Genomic DNA, 16,771 nt, shown 5'->3' on the forward strand with positions numbered 1-16,771 from the left:
TTTCCTCTTTGTTTCGAGCTAATCCTCTGTCCGGCTTCACCTCATCACATCCCATTGGCCAGTGTCCTGCAACGTCAGTCTCTACAACTGTGCATATACAAAAACTGTTAGCTTTCTTAAAATTATCCCCAGCGTCTCTATAATGTCTAACAGTTCCCCCTCACTCTTCTATATTGTCAACTTCCCCAACTTTGCGTGTTATTTATTGGGTTATGTTGTGCTATGTGTATTGTAATGTTCTCCATCTGTCAGATCATCAAAGGTGTTTATTGTGTGAGCAATCCACATGGCAGTATAATAAGTTTCACTTCTGATTAGCATACAGGCACACACACACTCACAAGAATACATCCTAATGTTCCCAGAGAGCACGCTCAAATCGACCGCCCACAAAAAGAATATTGAATCTATTGAAACTCGCTGCAAAAAAAAAAAAACTTTTGAAGCACCAGCATTTCAGCTTTACTGATGTTTATAAATTAACTCATATCTCACACCCATTAAATAAATCATAACGGAATGATATATTATTGAACTTTCACGCTGGATTAAACAACTTCTGGCTGGGCCACATGAGCAGATCAAGATGAAATTTGGATCAGAGATGAATTATATGTAGCATGAAGATGAGGAATCTTGCCGCAGTGAAAGTGTGCTTTGTAACACCATAGTTCGATATACAACATCTAGCCAGGCCTGTCAGTCCACATGATGTAACTTAAAGGAAAAATTGGGCCTTATTTGCAGGAAAATGAGCGAGGAGCAGGCGAGAGGTTTGAAAGGGCTTATTTGTGCTTTATTGTAATGTGACATGATGAGGGTATAATCAGTTTCATTGAGGCGCAAAACGAAGGCTGATGTTGACGTTCCGTGAAGGCGATAATCATCTAATTTTTATCTATGATCAGCTCACATTGCCGAGACCCCATCAAGCCCTGAACCCGCCGCTATACTTTGAATGATCCACTTTGTCCTAATGACAGATGTTATCTGCACCACTTGGGCCAATCGCCTCGTAGTCATTATAGACAATCTTGGGTAAACGTCGCAGCAATGTGTGAAGGGAGGGCTGAGTCAAAAACGGACGCTCGGAGAGGAGGAATAGAGTAGATGCACCTGAATATATAACACAGATCAGATTGGACCACAGATGCTCACTGTTTATTTTAGAAAATAAAAAGCTAAATAAAATTGAAATAAATGACTTTGTTGAAGTCATTCATATCTACATCTTGGAGTATTCCTTTTATTCCGTTACGAGCTGAAACGAAGTTGCATTGAGCTGGAAGATGCCCTTTGGTTTGGTTTTTAATGCATTGAGCTTTCAGAATAAAAGCTTTAGAAGAGGAAAACTGATTAAATAAAGCAAACATTTCTTTATTTTTTCAAAAGAAAAACATGTTGAAAAGTTAGTCTTCAAACAATTCCACCCACATGTAAAATAAACTAATAAAAGAAAACAGCAGTGAATACAAGCATTTCTTACCAAGCAATGGTAAGAAAATGTGCATATCTGCAACAGACTTTTCACTCCTATAAATACATATTAAAGTCTACTGCAGATATGCATGTTTAGATGTGTGATTCTATATGCGTCTCACATTTACAGTAGATGCGTGAGTCTATGAGTGTCTTATCAAGTGTATTCATGACTTTCTGTTTAGCTAGCTTATTCAATTTGATCTATGGCTTTCTTTTGAATGTAAGACATGTAAGTTCTTGTTCCCTGATATATGGAGTGTGCAATGATTAAAAGAAAATATAATATTGGCACCTCATGCCAAAAGGTTACCAACTGCTGGTCTAGAACCAACACAGAGCATGAACCATCTACGAACATGTTCATTTGCATTGTGCAGAGATGAGTTCCAAGTTAAGCTGAATTAATATACTATAATGGCATTCCACAATGCTCATTATAACAGAAAATCATTTAGACTTTTCTGTTTAAAGATAATATAGAATTATTATTAATAATAATAATTAACAAAACTACAGATACAGCCACAGTTTCATGACATTGGTGTGATAGAATAACAAACAAAATTTTCTGTGTAAAGTTAAAATCCAATCCAATAAAAATCCAGTAAAGTTTGAATGACTGCTCTAATTCTATGAGAATAATGAAGTCCACACCACAGCTATAACGATAATGACACAGAGAAACAATATCAGTGGAATCATTTTCAGAACGTTTTTTTATAACGATTTTTTTTCAGCTAGTGAATGATAAAAACATTCAATCAGAATCCATCAAATTTTAAAGAGTTTGAGCATTTAAAGTGGCAGATGTGCATTAGTAATCTTTGTAGTTACAACCTTTAATGTAGGATACTATAAAATGACTTTACACAGAAAAGATTCTTACATAAAAATAACTAGATCTGCCTAGAACAGCAGTCTCAATTGTTCAAATTGTTCAAATGTGTTTTAAACATGGTCTGCACATTTCTGCTTTTAATTACCACAGCCACATTCACTTTTCCTTAAAAAAAAGTGATGAGTTGAATTTTTTTTTTAACCAGAACACTCCTTTAACCCTTAAATGCAAGAAAGTTTCAAAAATCCATGACCCGGATCTGTATCTAACACGGATGGATCCGTATTCGCGATCTCAAACATATTCTCAAAACTTTAATTTTCAACATTTTCAAAATCAATATTTTGATTGCTGACAGCTTCTTCACCAGATCCACCATACAGTGACAGTGACACTAATATTTGATTGCGTTCAGCACTTGCTCTGCAGCAAATCGTTGAGCCATTTCAAGTTTTGCTGATGATGATTCCTATTCTTTTGTTTTCTGTGAGTGAAACGTCACTTCATCATTGTGGATCAGACATTGCCACCTTGTGGAAAAAAGGTGAATTGCACGTATTCAGTCATCAAAGATTCAATTATTGTTGTGCAAAAATAAATAAAAATACTTACACCTTTACACACCGTCGTTGCACCCCAATACAATTTTTACCAAAAAAAAAAAAAAAAAGAATGGGAAAACTGGCATTCTTTTATAATTTTATATTTGTTTTCTTGTTATATTGTTTATAATGAATTAATTGAGTAATACTAAGAAGGTTGATGTCTAACTTTAAAAAAAAAATTTAATGAGGAGGAGGATAGTGAATTACGTCCCCACTAAAGACCCGAGATATGCATTTAAGTATTAAACCGTGCGTGACCCACTCTCTCGATCTTTCTGCAGCCTGTTTGCATTCATCCAAAACTCTGCAAAATACATCTGATCCCTGGTTGGATATTTTTTTCCTGCCACAGCACTGTAACTGTAAACGGCGCAGTACAGAACAATAAAGAGGGTAGAACTGAATGATAGCACAATGAGCACAATAGCTGTGCTGGAACCTCCTGGCATTAAGGCCAGCGAGCCACTGACAGCTCACCTCTGGAGGGTAAACAGAACCAGGACACATTGTTTCACCCCTCCCCCCTCCACCTGAAACAACTACCAGAAAAAAAAAAGAGAAAGAAATACTGTCCGAAAAATCCAGAGCATCACATGTGCCTCTCTCGTGGGGAAGGTAGAGCAGAGAGCAGAGAGCAGAGAGGCTGGCTCGGGCCTCTGCAATCAATTCTACTAACAGGCAGGGACTCTGACAAGGCCCAACGCCATCTGTCTGAACAGAGCCATGCCCCGCGTCGTCACGCCACGCTGGCACCCGGGCAACAGCCCAAGCTGGCACCCACAAGACAAACAAGCCCCCTCAGACTAACACTCTGTTCTTCAGTCTGTCCCTCTCACTTCCTCTCTTTCAACACACATATTGTCACATACAGAACAAACAAAGACATGTCATCTTTGGTACACCCAACAAACTAGCGAACGATCACACATAAACACAAATCACTCACAAAACAAGACCGACCGCCACAGCGGCGCGAGATCTGAATGCGTCGTGCGATTGAACGTGCGAAAAATGAGCTCGGGACACAATGAAAAATGATTTCATTAAAATCCAGCGCTTGAAACTAAGAGAGAAGCTGTCAGCGGAGTTCAAAAGACATGTTACATTATTAGGACTTCATAAGGCACTGAAACATCACAGGAACAAAGAAGAAAGAAAAAAAATCACACAGCATTGCTAAAGTTCCTCATCATTATGCAAATGCCATTTTATTCCATTTTATCTCTGTCTCTTTTTCCACTCTGGCCATATGTGCTGTGGCTCATGTTGGGGCTTCAAACGGAGGCTCAGCCAGGCCACATGCAAATACCCCCATCTGGGGATCAAACAGCCCAACCTGATCGTTCGACACTCTGTGGGCCCTGAGATCTGGTCAAACGTCACCGTTGACCTGTGTAAAACTCCCAGCGAGCTCTCGGGGAGGAAACCTGTGCACTTTACTCTCCCTTTGGGACCGTACACTTGGCGAGTGAGTGCTTGTCTTAAAGAGTACAAAAGCAATCTAACACGAGTAGGACCCAATATCATTGCCGTAGAGACCAACCGCTCTGACAATCGTGTCTAATGAGCCTTTAAAAGCGTTTCTGAGAGTCAAATTATTCCAGACACACGCAAGACTGGATTGTCGTTAGAAAACTGCGATGTTCGATACAAAAAAAAAAAAACATGCTTGATAGTTCCTTCATAAATCAAAATTAGCAGCCCTAATCAGAGTCAAACAACCACTTATCAGGAAGGAATGATTCATCAGCATCAATCCCTCCTTTTTCCTTCTCTCTCGAGTGGAGGAAGTGAATTGGAAGCCGCAATAAAGAGAAAATCAGCATTTGCGAGCATGTCATTGTTCGCTGGCTGTCACTCAGATTGCCTACATAAATGAGTTCTGTACACCTGGCTCGTCCAATCAAACGAGTCCAATTAAGAGAGAAGATTAAAACTCTGAACCTGTTATGGAAGATGTCCTCACCGCTAGCGCTGCCAGTCTCGAAAAATCAAAATCAAGCCTTTCAGAACTGGGTGCGCCTGTACGCATTAGTCCAGAAATCAGTATTTTGGGTGGCCTCCATGTTGCCATACCAATAATACAGAATAGCATCTATTCCAGAGTAAAGCACAAGCTGTTATAGTACACTGAAATTGTGTTGTCGCTACTGTGGTTTCTATACAGGCGGGTTCATTTGTAATGAATTTACTGTAACTCAAGCAGATGGGGCCACATACGAACACACTAACAGCTGAAAACATCCACTGATGAGATCTGCAAGGAAAAAGTGTCCCGTCGGATTCTGTAGACTTTTGATTTCATGTTCATTTTTCATCGTAATGCTAATATGATACTAATAAGCATTAGCAAGCACTTTAACTAATGATGCTCATCAATTCTAATAATGTCCACGATGATGACAGATTTATTGAAAGATTGCATTCAATACAACTAAAAAGGCTGACAATCATTCAGTCCAAGGGAAGCGACGACTTTTTCCTGTTTATTAACTGTGGAGTCTTAAATGATTTGTAATTAACATTAATCTAATTATTATACAGCACTGTATCATTCATCTGCCTACATATGGTGATACAGCAATGCAAATGACTCATCGCTACATAAATATGTATGGCTGCTTGGGCAAATGTTCATTTAACAAAATCATTGCTTTTCTACAGAGTTTGTTAATGGGAAGTCTTTAGCCAGGCTCTGAAGCAGGGCACAGCAAAAAAAATAAATAAATTTGCACCAAATATTTCTCAGTGTACTTCACCTCAAGTGACTCTTTAAAATGTTAAAAACAGTTGCTGTGATCAATTGCGAATGTATGCAAACATCTCTTTTAAATAATATTGCCCTTACCATCTGCCTTCTGTAACTCCTCTGGTTCTACTTGCACCGTCCACAACGAGCAGGATTCAAACCGGTGTTTCCGGCATGGGAGGCAGGCGCGCTAAAAAGAACCGTAAAGACAGCAGTCTCTAGCGTCAGTTGCTAGTATGCCTCTTGAGGCCAAGGGAGTGAGGTTTACTCACACAGCTCTTACTAGCTAGCCTCCGTTACACTCACCTCCCTAAACCTCACTCCCATCCGGGTCACGGCACCAATTTAACCCCTCCGGTTCAACTTGCACCGTCCGCTCCGAGCAGGATTTGAAGCGCTGTTTCCGGTTTGGGAGGCCGGAGCGCTAACAAGGACGCTAAAGACCGCAGGCTCTAGCGTCAGTCTCTAATGTGCCTCTTGAGGTCAGGGAAGTGAGGTTTACTCGCACAACACTTACTAGCTGGCCTCCGTTACCCCCCAAATACTCACTAACATCCTGGTCACAGCACTAGGTGTTTCCGCCATGGGCAGTAATAGCATGACGTTAATTGGGCCAGGCAAGTAGGCAAGTGTCCTTGTTACACATTTTACATGTACTTACTATAATAGATACAACAGTATATTATGCATCATTATATGCCACTAACTAACCCTAAACAAAATCCTAAAAACCTAACCATAAGTACACATTGCTAATTAATATTATTCAGTACTTGAATGTATAATTACACTGTAACAAGGACACCTTAAAATAAAGTGTAAGCTAATCTATTTTAAGCCTCATTTAAATAGCAATGAGTTGTGTTTACATAGAAAAAAAGTATGTTTCTTTATTTAAATACAGTGCTGTGCTAGTTTAGCCTAGTTAAACTGGATAGCGGGTGGTTAAAGGGATAGTTCCCTCAAAATTATATTGTGTTTGGCTGAAAGAAGAAAGTCATATACACCTAGGATGGCTTGAGGGTGAGTAAATGATGGGATAATTTTAATTTTGGGGCGAACGAACCCTTTAATGCAGGTTTTTGCACTTAAATAGTGTGCACAAAAGGTTTTTTTTTTTTTTTTTTTGTGGATTTGCACCACAGTACTTTAATATAAGGAAGATCAGGGAAACATAGTACAGAACAAAAAGCAAGTGCAACCTAAAAACCAGAGCTAATGTTAACGCCAAAATGAGAACTATAGAAATCAATAGTAAAAGATCATGTTACATGAAAATCAAATTGTGTATCACAGATCTCAGGAAGCCCGTCTGAGCCTTTTCTCTAAGGAGAAAAGCCTTGAGCAAAAGAGAGAGCCAGATTGAAAGAGAAGAGAGACAAAAACGAGATCCAACAAGGGGAAGACAGAGAGCGATAGAGAGACAGAAAAAGATACACAGACTCAGCGAGACAGGTAGACAGACAGAAAAAGGGAGGGGGAGGGGGAGAAAGAGAGAACAAAACAGAAAACATTTTCCTTCCACTAAATCACTGAATCCCAGAATTTAAGACCATCGCCCCTTCTCTCCCCCACCATATACCACCAAATTACATCATACACTTCAATCTGATCCAGGATCAAAGGGGAATTGCGCGGGTGCCATGGAAACACACTTCAAAGACTTCCTCTTCCAGCATCCAGTGTAAACCTCTGCAACTGACTGGTGTTCGCACAGAAGAGACGGCGGGTTTTGTTTACTTCTTAAGAATAAGAATATGTCTGACAACTGCCTGAGCTCAAATTTGATATTTACTGATGGAACGATATAACTCTGCTGCAAACTGCATAATGAGAACTGTCAAAAGTGTAAATTCTTGCATTACATTGATGTTAGAGAGAAGGGTGTTTTCTCTAGCACAAAATAAGACTTGATTAGCATGTTAGCATGTTGATTAGCACTGTTAGAATTCACAGAAGTGCAGGTTGTGATGTCACAAAATGGCGTCGGCTTGTCTCGTGAATATAAATAAGGTTATGCACAAACAATTTAACATAATCTTGTACTGTTTTAAAGTGGTCGCCACATATTTTACCTGATCTGCCACTGTCGTTCCTGGGATTTTGCAGGTCAGTGGATAAGTGCAAGGATCAGCAATTGAACAATAACTGACTTCATGGTCCAGTTTTCTAACTGTGAGTTCTAGTCCACACTAATACAACTTTTTATATCAGGACTGGGTTGACATTTGTTTGCATTTTCTCTTGTGATGTCACTAGAATGGATGTAGCGATTCGCTGAAAAGCAACATATTAGAGTTCAAGTGTGAGAGGTGTATGCTGTAGAGAAAATGCTGCTGTCACTTTCCACAACTGATAAGAAACCCAACCAACATACAGCAGTAAAAATAACAAATTCCAGCACAGTATTGTCGCTCATTACAACACACACAAACCAAACAAATCCATACCGAAGAAATTGGAGATGTGTTAGATACATCCCTGCCACAAGCTTTCATAAAGTTGTGGAAACATTCAAAATCGGCATTGCTTGGAAAATGGAAAATAAAGCAAAATGCAAACCGCATAAATTATCTCTGTTGTTTATTGAAGCTATAAACCCTGTGAAGCCGTGGTTTACAGTGAATTTAGAACAGCTAAGGGACGTTGTTAGGTGCGAGAATAAGCGGAATGGCTGCCAAGAAACACAAGCGCAGTGGCGCAGTAATACTGATGTAATGCGGTCACATGTGTACTGTATGTTTGTAAAGTAATTTTCAATGACTTTGGCAATGGCATCCAATCAGCATCAAGGACTGGAACTATCCGTTTTATAATAGGTTTTTTTTTTTTTGAATACTGCATTAAAGGAATGTTACAGCTTAAATATGTTACTCTAAAAAATACTGTGTTGTTTTAACCCATGTTTGGGTCAAATATGGATAAACCCAACCGTTGGTTTAAATTTTTTAAATACATTTTTAAACCCAATGGTTGGGTTTGTCCATATTTGATCCAAACATGGGTTGAAACAACCCAGCATTTCTTTTATTAACAGCATGTATAATTTTATTTTTAATTATAATATATTCTATATTATATATTTTGATTCAGATCATATCAACTAGTGATTATACGGAGGATATAATGCGAAATTTATCGGTGATTATCGGTGATTTAGCGACAGCTTGTGTTAATTCCATTTTCATTTAGATGAACTAAAATAACTAAAACTAAAAACTAAAATGTAATAAAAAACGTACAACTTAAAATGAAAATGAAAACAGAAAATATAAAAATAAAATCTAATTCAAAATATTAACAAAAACTATAATTATTTCATAAATAATATATAAATAATCTGTATAACAATGCTTTGTTGCTGGACAGTGCAAAGTTTACTTTATTTTGTAGTAAAATTTTCCCATTTGCTATGGGACAGTTCAAATATTTAAAGTATTATATTAATGACAATATTTTAAAAATACTACTATTATATTATTATAATTCAGTATACATTACATAATATACTAGTCACCCCACTCCTGGAAAAAAATAAAATAATAATTCTGTCGACCAATAACGTCAAACTGTGTGATCGACAGTTTGTAGCTGTTGTGTTGAAAGCAATGCACTGTATATGCATATTATAAATCACTAGGCTCTCCTATGTGCTGCGTAATACTGTCAAGATGACACCGATCAATCATTAGTCGATTGACAGATGAGAGGTGTAGTGACAGGCTGAAACATTAGCGGAGCTCTTGGTACGTCAGTTTGCGGTCTTATGGATGGATTAGAGGTATCATGTATTTGGGCTCTGTATTGATAGCAGCTAACAATGGTTGTTGTGTCAAATATCCCGTGAAGGGCATGTGAAATATTACATCTGCCATTTGCTCAGCCTGAGAGATGGACGATATTCGACACGTTGTCCAGGGCTGGAGAAACGATATGTTTAGAGTTGCAGTCGTTCACTGAATCGGTCACAGGCTGCAGGTGTTCACTGTATATCTAAAATAGGCAAGAGAACAATGCATTGTGTTCCAGGACTGTCATTGAGAATTGAGAATCTACAGAGGCGGTAACAAAGGTCAGAGCAAATCATAAAACACCATAGTTTCCTGCATGAAGGGGCCAACATCAGCAACATAAAAAAAAGGAGACTTTTTATAACCAAAGGCCAAACTGCTTCGGGGATCCGCAGTGTCATTTCTGTTGTGGGCCACAGACGCACAGGAACGGTGTGTGTGTGAAGTTCACATATTGCTTTTCATCTAGCTTAAACGGAGTGACACACCAAGCACTCCACCCCCCTCACCCCAACCCCCCACCTGTCAATCAGCCCAACGGCAGCGAACAAAACCCTCCACCAGCCCTGCTTGTCACCCTGTCACTCAAATCCCACCGCAAAAATAAATAGGGGGCAGGAAGCAGCACCGTACGGTAGATGGCTCGAGGGGTGGGGGGAGCGGGAACAACAGCCTTTTTAAAATCATTTTCTCCTCCGTAATCTCCCTGAGGTGAGAATCACATTTTAATTAGGTCTACCTCTGGTTAACAGTTCCCCTCCCTGCCCGATCAGTGTACGTGGCCACCCGCCGGTGCTGTCAGACTCGCTCACTCTCAGATCAAACTGGATCAAATCAAAGATGCCAACAATCCTCAGTCCTTCTCACTCTCGTGACACTACCCCAAAACACAACGCAAGTTTGTGCCACGTTAGTCTTTAAAGGAGTTTAAAAACACAAAAACATGAACATTTTGTGATTTTCTTCCTCACCCTTATGCTTTTGTTGTTGTCCCACAGAATACACACAAAAAGCGTTGGTAGACTTCAACAGGACTAACAAAACCACTACAAAAGTTTCAAAGACCAAAGTCAATTTAAGTCAAACTTGTTATTTTACGCTTCATCTCCACTTGTGCTGTGAGTTTGGGTCACTTATAATTATTATTATTAAATACTTTTATTTTACAGTACAATAGTATTATTAATTATTAGTGAAAATATATAAAAAGATTATATTAAATATCAACATGAAAAAATGAAATACCATTTTGGCCGACAATTTTCCCGGGCCGAAATGTCAGTGGATCTTTAATTATTATGGTAATAATAATAATAATTATATATATTTTTTTTTTCTTTCATTTATATATATATATATATATATATTAAAATTTGTAATAATAATTATATAAAAATAACAATATTAATATTTATCATTATTATTGTTGTTGAATAATCATATTCTATGGGTTCCATTAGAAAAGTGGCCTGAAAATTTTTGATTGTTTAAACAACAACAACAACAAAACCATCTTTGGTGATTTTTTTCACTATATCCTCATTCTAAACTTGATTTTAACTCCACATTTTAAAGCTCACCTTTTGGTCACGTCTTTGTCACCTTTTACATCTCTAATGAGTTTGCATCCCTGACTGATAATGCTTCATATGATTTGAGACCCACAGTGTAGATAAAGATTATCAGTGAATAATGACTTACATTTCTGTTCATCATACAAACCTATTGAATGGCTTCAGAAGACTGAAAGTTTTATGGTACTTTTAGTTCTTTTCAGATATTGACAGCCCTATAAAAAAGTATCAGGTTACGTATGTAACCCAGTTCCCTGAGAGGGGAACGAGATGCCGTTCGAAAGGGAATCTCATTTTTAAAAATACTAGAATACAGGTTTTGAACAACATGAGGGTGAGGGAATAATCAAATCATATTTTTTTTTTATATTTTGTATCTGATTCTGATATTGTTTGGGGTGGAATATGCCTTTCAAAGGCCCTTCATTCACATATTCCCAGAGATATTGGCCAAACACCATCATGCAAAATCATGCATAACACATCAGATATAGGTGCGACCCACAAGGCAATGTACAAACAGAAGGTTGTGTGTTCATTTGCCGTAGGATTTTCTCTGCAGAACACAGAGCCAGTCACATGCGGTGCTGACATTTCACTTCCTAAACGGTTCTCCTAGAATACGATGCATGTCTGTGGGTCTGGCAGACTCCCCCTACACGTGGAGTAGGTTCCCATTGTGAAATCAACAGGACGTTGTGTTTCACAGAGCATGTTAAAACACTACCGTGAGAAGACTGAAGTACATTTCACAGCTAAAATGTTAACACAAGCTCACAGAGGCATCCAGAGGAATATCAGCATGTTAATTCAGCACAACAGCCCAAATAGAGAAATACTCTGAAGGAGATAAGTGCGAAAAAGTGGTATTATGTAATGAAGATTAAATTGACAAGGGACAAATTTGCGAGGGCAACATTTAAAATGGCAGCTGCTGAGAGGATGTTTCTGGTTATGAGAACGAACGACAATATAAATGAATTACAGAAAGCATGTTTAGTACGTCTCCTGCGGAATTTAGTAATGGCTGAGCAGTATTGACGTTAGACTATCCTGCTTAGTCCTTGCGTTTTCTGTTTTTGGTTTCGCTTTCCGTCTTATTGTTTTATGACCCCAGCAGCTGCTGCGAGAGCAGTTTGGCTTCAGCAAAGAAGCTGTTTACAATCAGCACACTGTTGTCTGTGCAGACGTCAAAGTGCAGATTTATTTGGAGACCAAAAGCTCCATTAGTCTGAGTTTTTAATTAGCACACTTGTGTGAGAGGGTCATTAAGAATGATTTGCTGTTGTGATTGAGGGCTTGCTGATGGGCAAGACACAGACCCTGCTGAGTCTGCTTCTGACCCCAAACGCATAGATCTAGATGCGGCCAAAACAAAGCAGCGTTGACGAAAAAAAAAAACAAGCACTCGGACTTTGCACTGGATCCAGTGCTACCCTGCTAAATGAGATGTAACAGAAGTCTAAAGCTCCTACCAGTTTCTGGGTGTTCCATCTCTCCGATGCTGCCATCAGGGGTGGTCCGTTCGTAGTGGTCCTCAGGCAGGGCGAGGGGGCCGATACGGGGTCCTGAAGAGCTCTTGCTACTGGGGGTCTCGGACTCCTCCAAGCCACTGTCATAGTAACTTTGCTGAGAGGAGTCGTGCTGATCTTGCACGGGATTGGCAGTGGAGAACGTCACCCTGCGATGCGGGAGCTGCAATCGAGAGGAAAGAGGGGCCTTCAGTCACACAACAATCTAATTATAACTTTAGGCCCCAAAACTAGGCTAATTGACCACTAAATTTGTAATATCACACTTCAGCAGACGGGCATTTTCAATATGTAATTTCCAGAGGGGCGGCTAATGAGGAAACGTTTTGTTCAAATTGAGGGGAAATGGTAAAGAGGGAATCACTTATTATTAGTATCTCTTGGCAGAGGGGGAAAGCATTATAATTCTCCTTTGATATCACTGCTTAGGTGACCACATTGTTTTTCGCAAGGCCAATGAGGGCAAACACTCGTGCTGAAATACAGAAGCGCAGAGCTCATAAAACAGTGGAAATCACAGAATCCTGCAGAAAAGCCTCCATTCCCAATTCCGTGTGAGCTCAAAGCTCAACAACTGCAGGGAGGGATCGATAGTGCCAGGCTGCACACACGTACAAACACACACACTCAGACTGGCAAACAGAACCATTTTAGAGTAGGAATTAGGGCCATTAAGAGAGCAATTTCAGTTCATATAAAAAGCCCATTAACACGGCCATTTAAAACATATAGAGAGGCCATTATTAAGGCTACGTACTTCACATCCCAAAGTTGTGAGGCTTTCTTTTCCCCCTTCTAATTCAGCATGTTTATTTATAAGCTCATTCATCAATTTGTATGCACATTATTTTCTTGACTTCTCCAGAAAACTAATGTCCAAATTGTTTAGAAGTGCATTGCACATACAAATATTGTTAATCTGTACATTTGCATAGCAAGTCATGCAAGGTATTGCTCATTTACATTCATGACAGGGTTGCGCAGTATATCCGCAGCACAATTCTAAAAATCCAACACCAAGAAGATGTTCACTTCAAGTATAGACAGCTTTGTTAATTATAATGGGAGCGATTCTGTTTGGATGCGTTGCATTGAGCTGCATGCATCAGGTGTAACTATATATATATATATATATATATATATATATATATATACAGACCCTTTCCAAAAAAATTGAATATCATGGAAAAGTTTATTTATTTCCACAATTCCATTCAAAACGTTAAACTTCAATAGATTATAGATTCAGGGCCCACAACTTAAACGATTTCAAGTATTTAGTTGTTTATTTGTACATAATTTGGGCTTCCAGCTCATAAAACCCACAAAAACAGGATTTCAAAAAATTAGAATATTACATGAAATCACACAGTAATTACACAGTGATACCATGGTCATTGAACCAGGTTTTGGTTATTTTGGCAGTGTGGGCAGGTGCAAATCCTGCTGGAAAATGTATAAACAACTAAATACTTGAAATCGTTTAAGTTGTGGGCCCTGAATCTATAATCTATGGATGTTTAACGTTTTGAATGGAACTTTTCCATGATATTCAAATTTTTTGGAAAGGGTCTGTATATATATATATATAATATGCACACACAAACACACATTAATGTTGTATGTAACATATTAATGTTGTAATATATATTATAATACATACAGTGTATACATTTAGGGGTTGGATTTCCAGCAACATTAACTATATTGTGATATACTGTATACTGTTACCATGATATACAATTACTTGTACTGTGATACAAAATCTTGGTCATTATACACATCCCCTCATTTCATCATACCTGTACATACACTTCCACTGAACATTTGTACTTTGTGCTCACTCTTTACTCTCTCACGCTCATGTGAGTTGTAGGCCTGTTCTTCGTGTGCTCCCTTGCGCCCTGGTATTTACGGTTAGTGAGGCACTGAAGTGCGTAGACGAAATTCTCACTGCACAGTAATTACTTCGACTTCCTTAGCAAACTCAGACATGGACTCGCAGCATGAGTCCCTCTGTTGTCGAAGCTTTCATTCAACGAGTGTGTGCGTGTGTGGAAGAGAGAAAGAGATACAAAGGAGAACCATGGGTCTTTTTGTCTTGGGGCAGAAACTTTTTAATGTATTTCCTTTTTTAATTTTCTTATTAATTTGTAGTCTTTGATGTGCAAGGGACTGCATGCACACCATTCTTTGGGTGGCACACGTTTTAGTCACTGTTTTATCTTTTGTAAAATGTGCTTATCGTGCTTTGTAGAAAATGCAAATGGAACTGCTTGATCACTGTAAAGGGATGTAGTGATTACAAGGCCACATGTAGTATGCAAATTGTAGTGTTTGATCTACAGTAAGGGACTTTGAAAAGAAAAATCCTCAAGTGCGGTTTTATTAGGGAAAGCACATTATAATGGTTATGATATTTTAATTGCTAATATCATTGCCATCCCAGGTACCATCCTGGAATAATGCCATTCTCGGTGACTGGAATTGTACTTCAGACACGTTGCTATTTAAACCTAAGAGAGGCATTTAGTTATTTAAATATGGATTCTTGCTTAAACTGCTCCTACAGGCATTGCTCGCGAGTCAGCAGTTTTATCCCCCCTTAGCGCTGGAAGCTGCAGCTCTGCAGTTCTGCAGATGGGATATAGGCTAGTCTTAGCACCAAGTCCAGTCTCTCTCCCTCCAGGGGGAGCACTGCAGATCTGGGAGGGAGGTTGTTGTAGTAGGGGTCTCAGCAAAGCAGGACCAAGATAAAGGAACAGAGCATTGGCTCTCAATGCAAGAAGGCCAGTCTCCAATCTAGCTGGCTTGAGTTTTGCACTGATGCCTGGAGTAAAGTGATCCCTGATTAGAATCGACCTGCATGGATTCTGATGACTGTGAATTGGATAAGTGGATTTTGGTACTGTGGAGAGAGAGGGTCTCATAATAGAATGGATTGGGAGAAGAGCTGGAGAGAGAGTCTTAAGATTGTAGAGGGACCTGGAGTGGGCAGAGTCGTCTTGGATTGGAGAGTGAGTGCCTTGGACTGGGCAGATAATTTTGGATAGAACAGAGAGTCTTGGATTGAAGATGGTCCTGGATTGGAGAGAGGGACTTGGACCAGGCAGAGAGTCTTGCTTTGGAGAGACAGCCTATAACTAGGCAGGGAGTCTTGGATTGGAAAGGGTTTTGAATTAGAGAGAGAAGTTTGGACCAGGCATACGGTCTTGCTTTGGAGAAGGAGGCAAGAATTAAGCAGGGAGCATAGGATTGGAGAGGGTCTTGGACTGGAGACTGTAACTGGAGGGGGTGAGTGCTAATCTGCTGTCTCCAGGACAGAAATTGAGAATTGTTAAAACGGTTACTGGGACTGGCTGTTAAACTGGACTTGAAACCAAAGAAAGGTTCAATTACTGTACCTTTCGCAAAAATGACTCAACAAAGTAGAAAAGAAAGACAACGAGGCCCTGAAGGAATTTGAATAAAAAAATAAACAGAACGTGGACATGGGGAAAATGGAATAATAAAAACATGCAAAACTGAGTATAGAATATAATCCCCGCACAGATATGACATCAAAATGAATTCCCATGAACAGAGACAGAGGGAAAAAATGGCGTTTGTGGGGCTTGGGTGTTGGAGTGCCACATGATTTCTGTCTTTTCATCATGCACAAGGTGTGATTTGAGGTGAAATACTCCACAAATGTATAGCCGATACACAGGGTGGTTTAAGCTGCAGGCAGGGCGGCGAGGCTGAGCTTTTCCTACCAGTGATTCATTCAGCCTATTACTCCTGCATGCTGTCATACCAAATGGCGTGAACTATGAGATTTGTCATTAGAAGTGGCAGCTCGATCCCCTGTACTCTGCGTACGGCCAATGCAGGCTTTTACTGTGTCAGTGCAGTTGCAGCTTCAAACCCTGTACCAGTTTTAAACATTCTGCTTTAGGAGTGCGGCTTTCTAGGCAGGGAGGGAGATCTATCGAGGGAGAAGCTCTCATGTCTCTAATGCACAGAGGGGTTTGTATCTACCGAGCTTTGCTGGTGCAATTAGCCACTAGTGAATGCTAAACAAGTATGACAATAGCTTTCTCCTGCCTTCTCTCATTTCAATCACCTGCTCTTCTTTTTCTTGGTTCATGTCTTGGCTTTTTTCCTCTTTTTCGCAACTACCCCCTCTATTCTGTTTTTTTTTCTCCAACACATTTCCAG

The 16,771-nt window shown here is 39.3% G+C and overlaps 1 protein-coding gene across 1 annotated transcript in view; it reads right to left on the reverse strand.

Annotated features, from left to right (window-relative positions):
- pcdh1a (protocadherin 1a) overlaps positions 1-16,771 on the reverse strand; it is a 78,566-nt gene that overhangs the window by 10,940 nt on the left and 50,855 nt on the right. The window contains exon 4 of the mRNA XM_081355249.1: positions 12,515-12,734. Coding sequence (XP_081211375.1) covers positions 12,515-12,734 — 220 coding nt within the window. The remainder of the gene's footprint in view (positions 1-12,514; positions 12,735-16,771) is intronic.

Source organism: Scardinius erythrophthalmus (genome assembly GCF_964197995.2).
Source record: "Scardinius erythrophthalmus genome assembly, chromosome: 23".
Taxonomy (NCBI): domain Eukaryota; kingdom Metazoa; phylum Chordata; class Actinopteri; order Cypriniformes; family Leuciscidae; genus Scardinius; species Scardinius erythrophthalmus.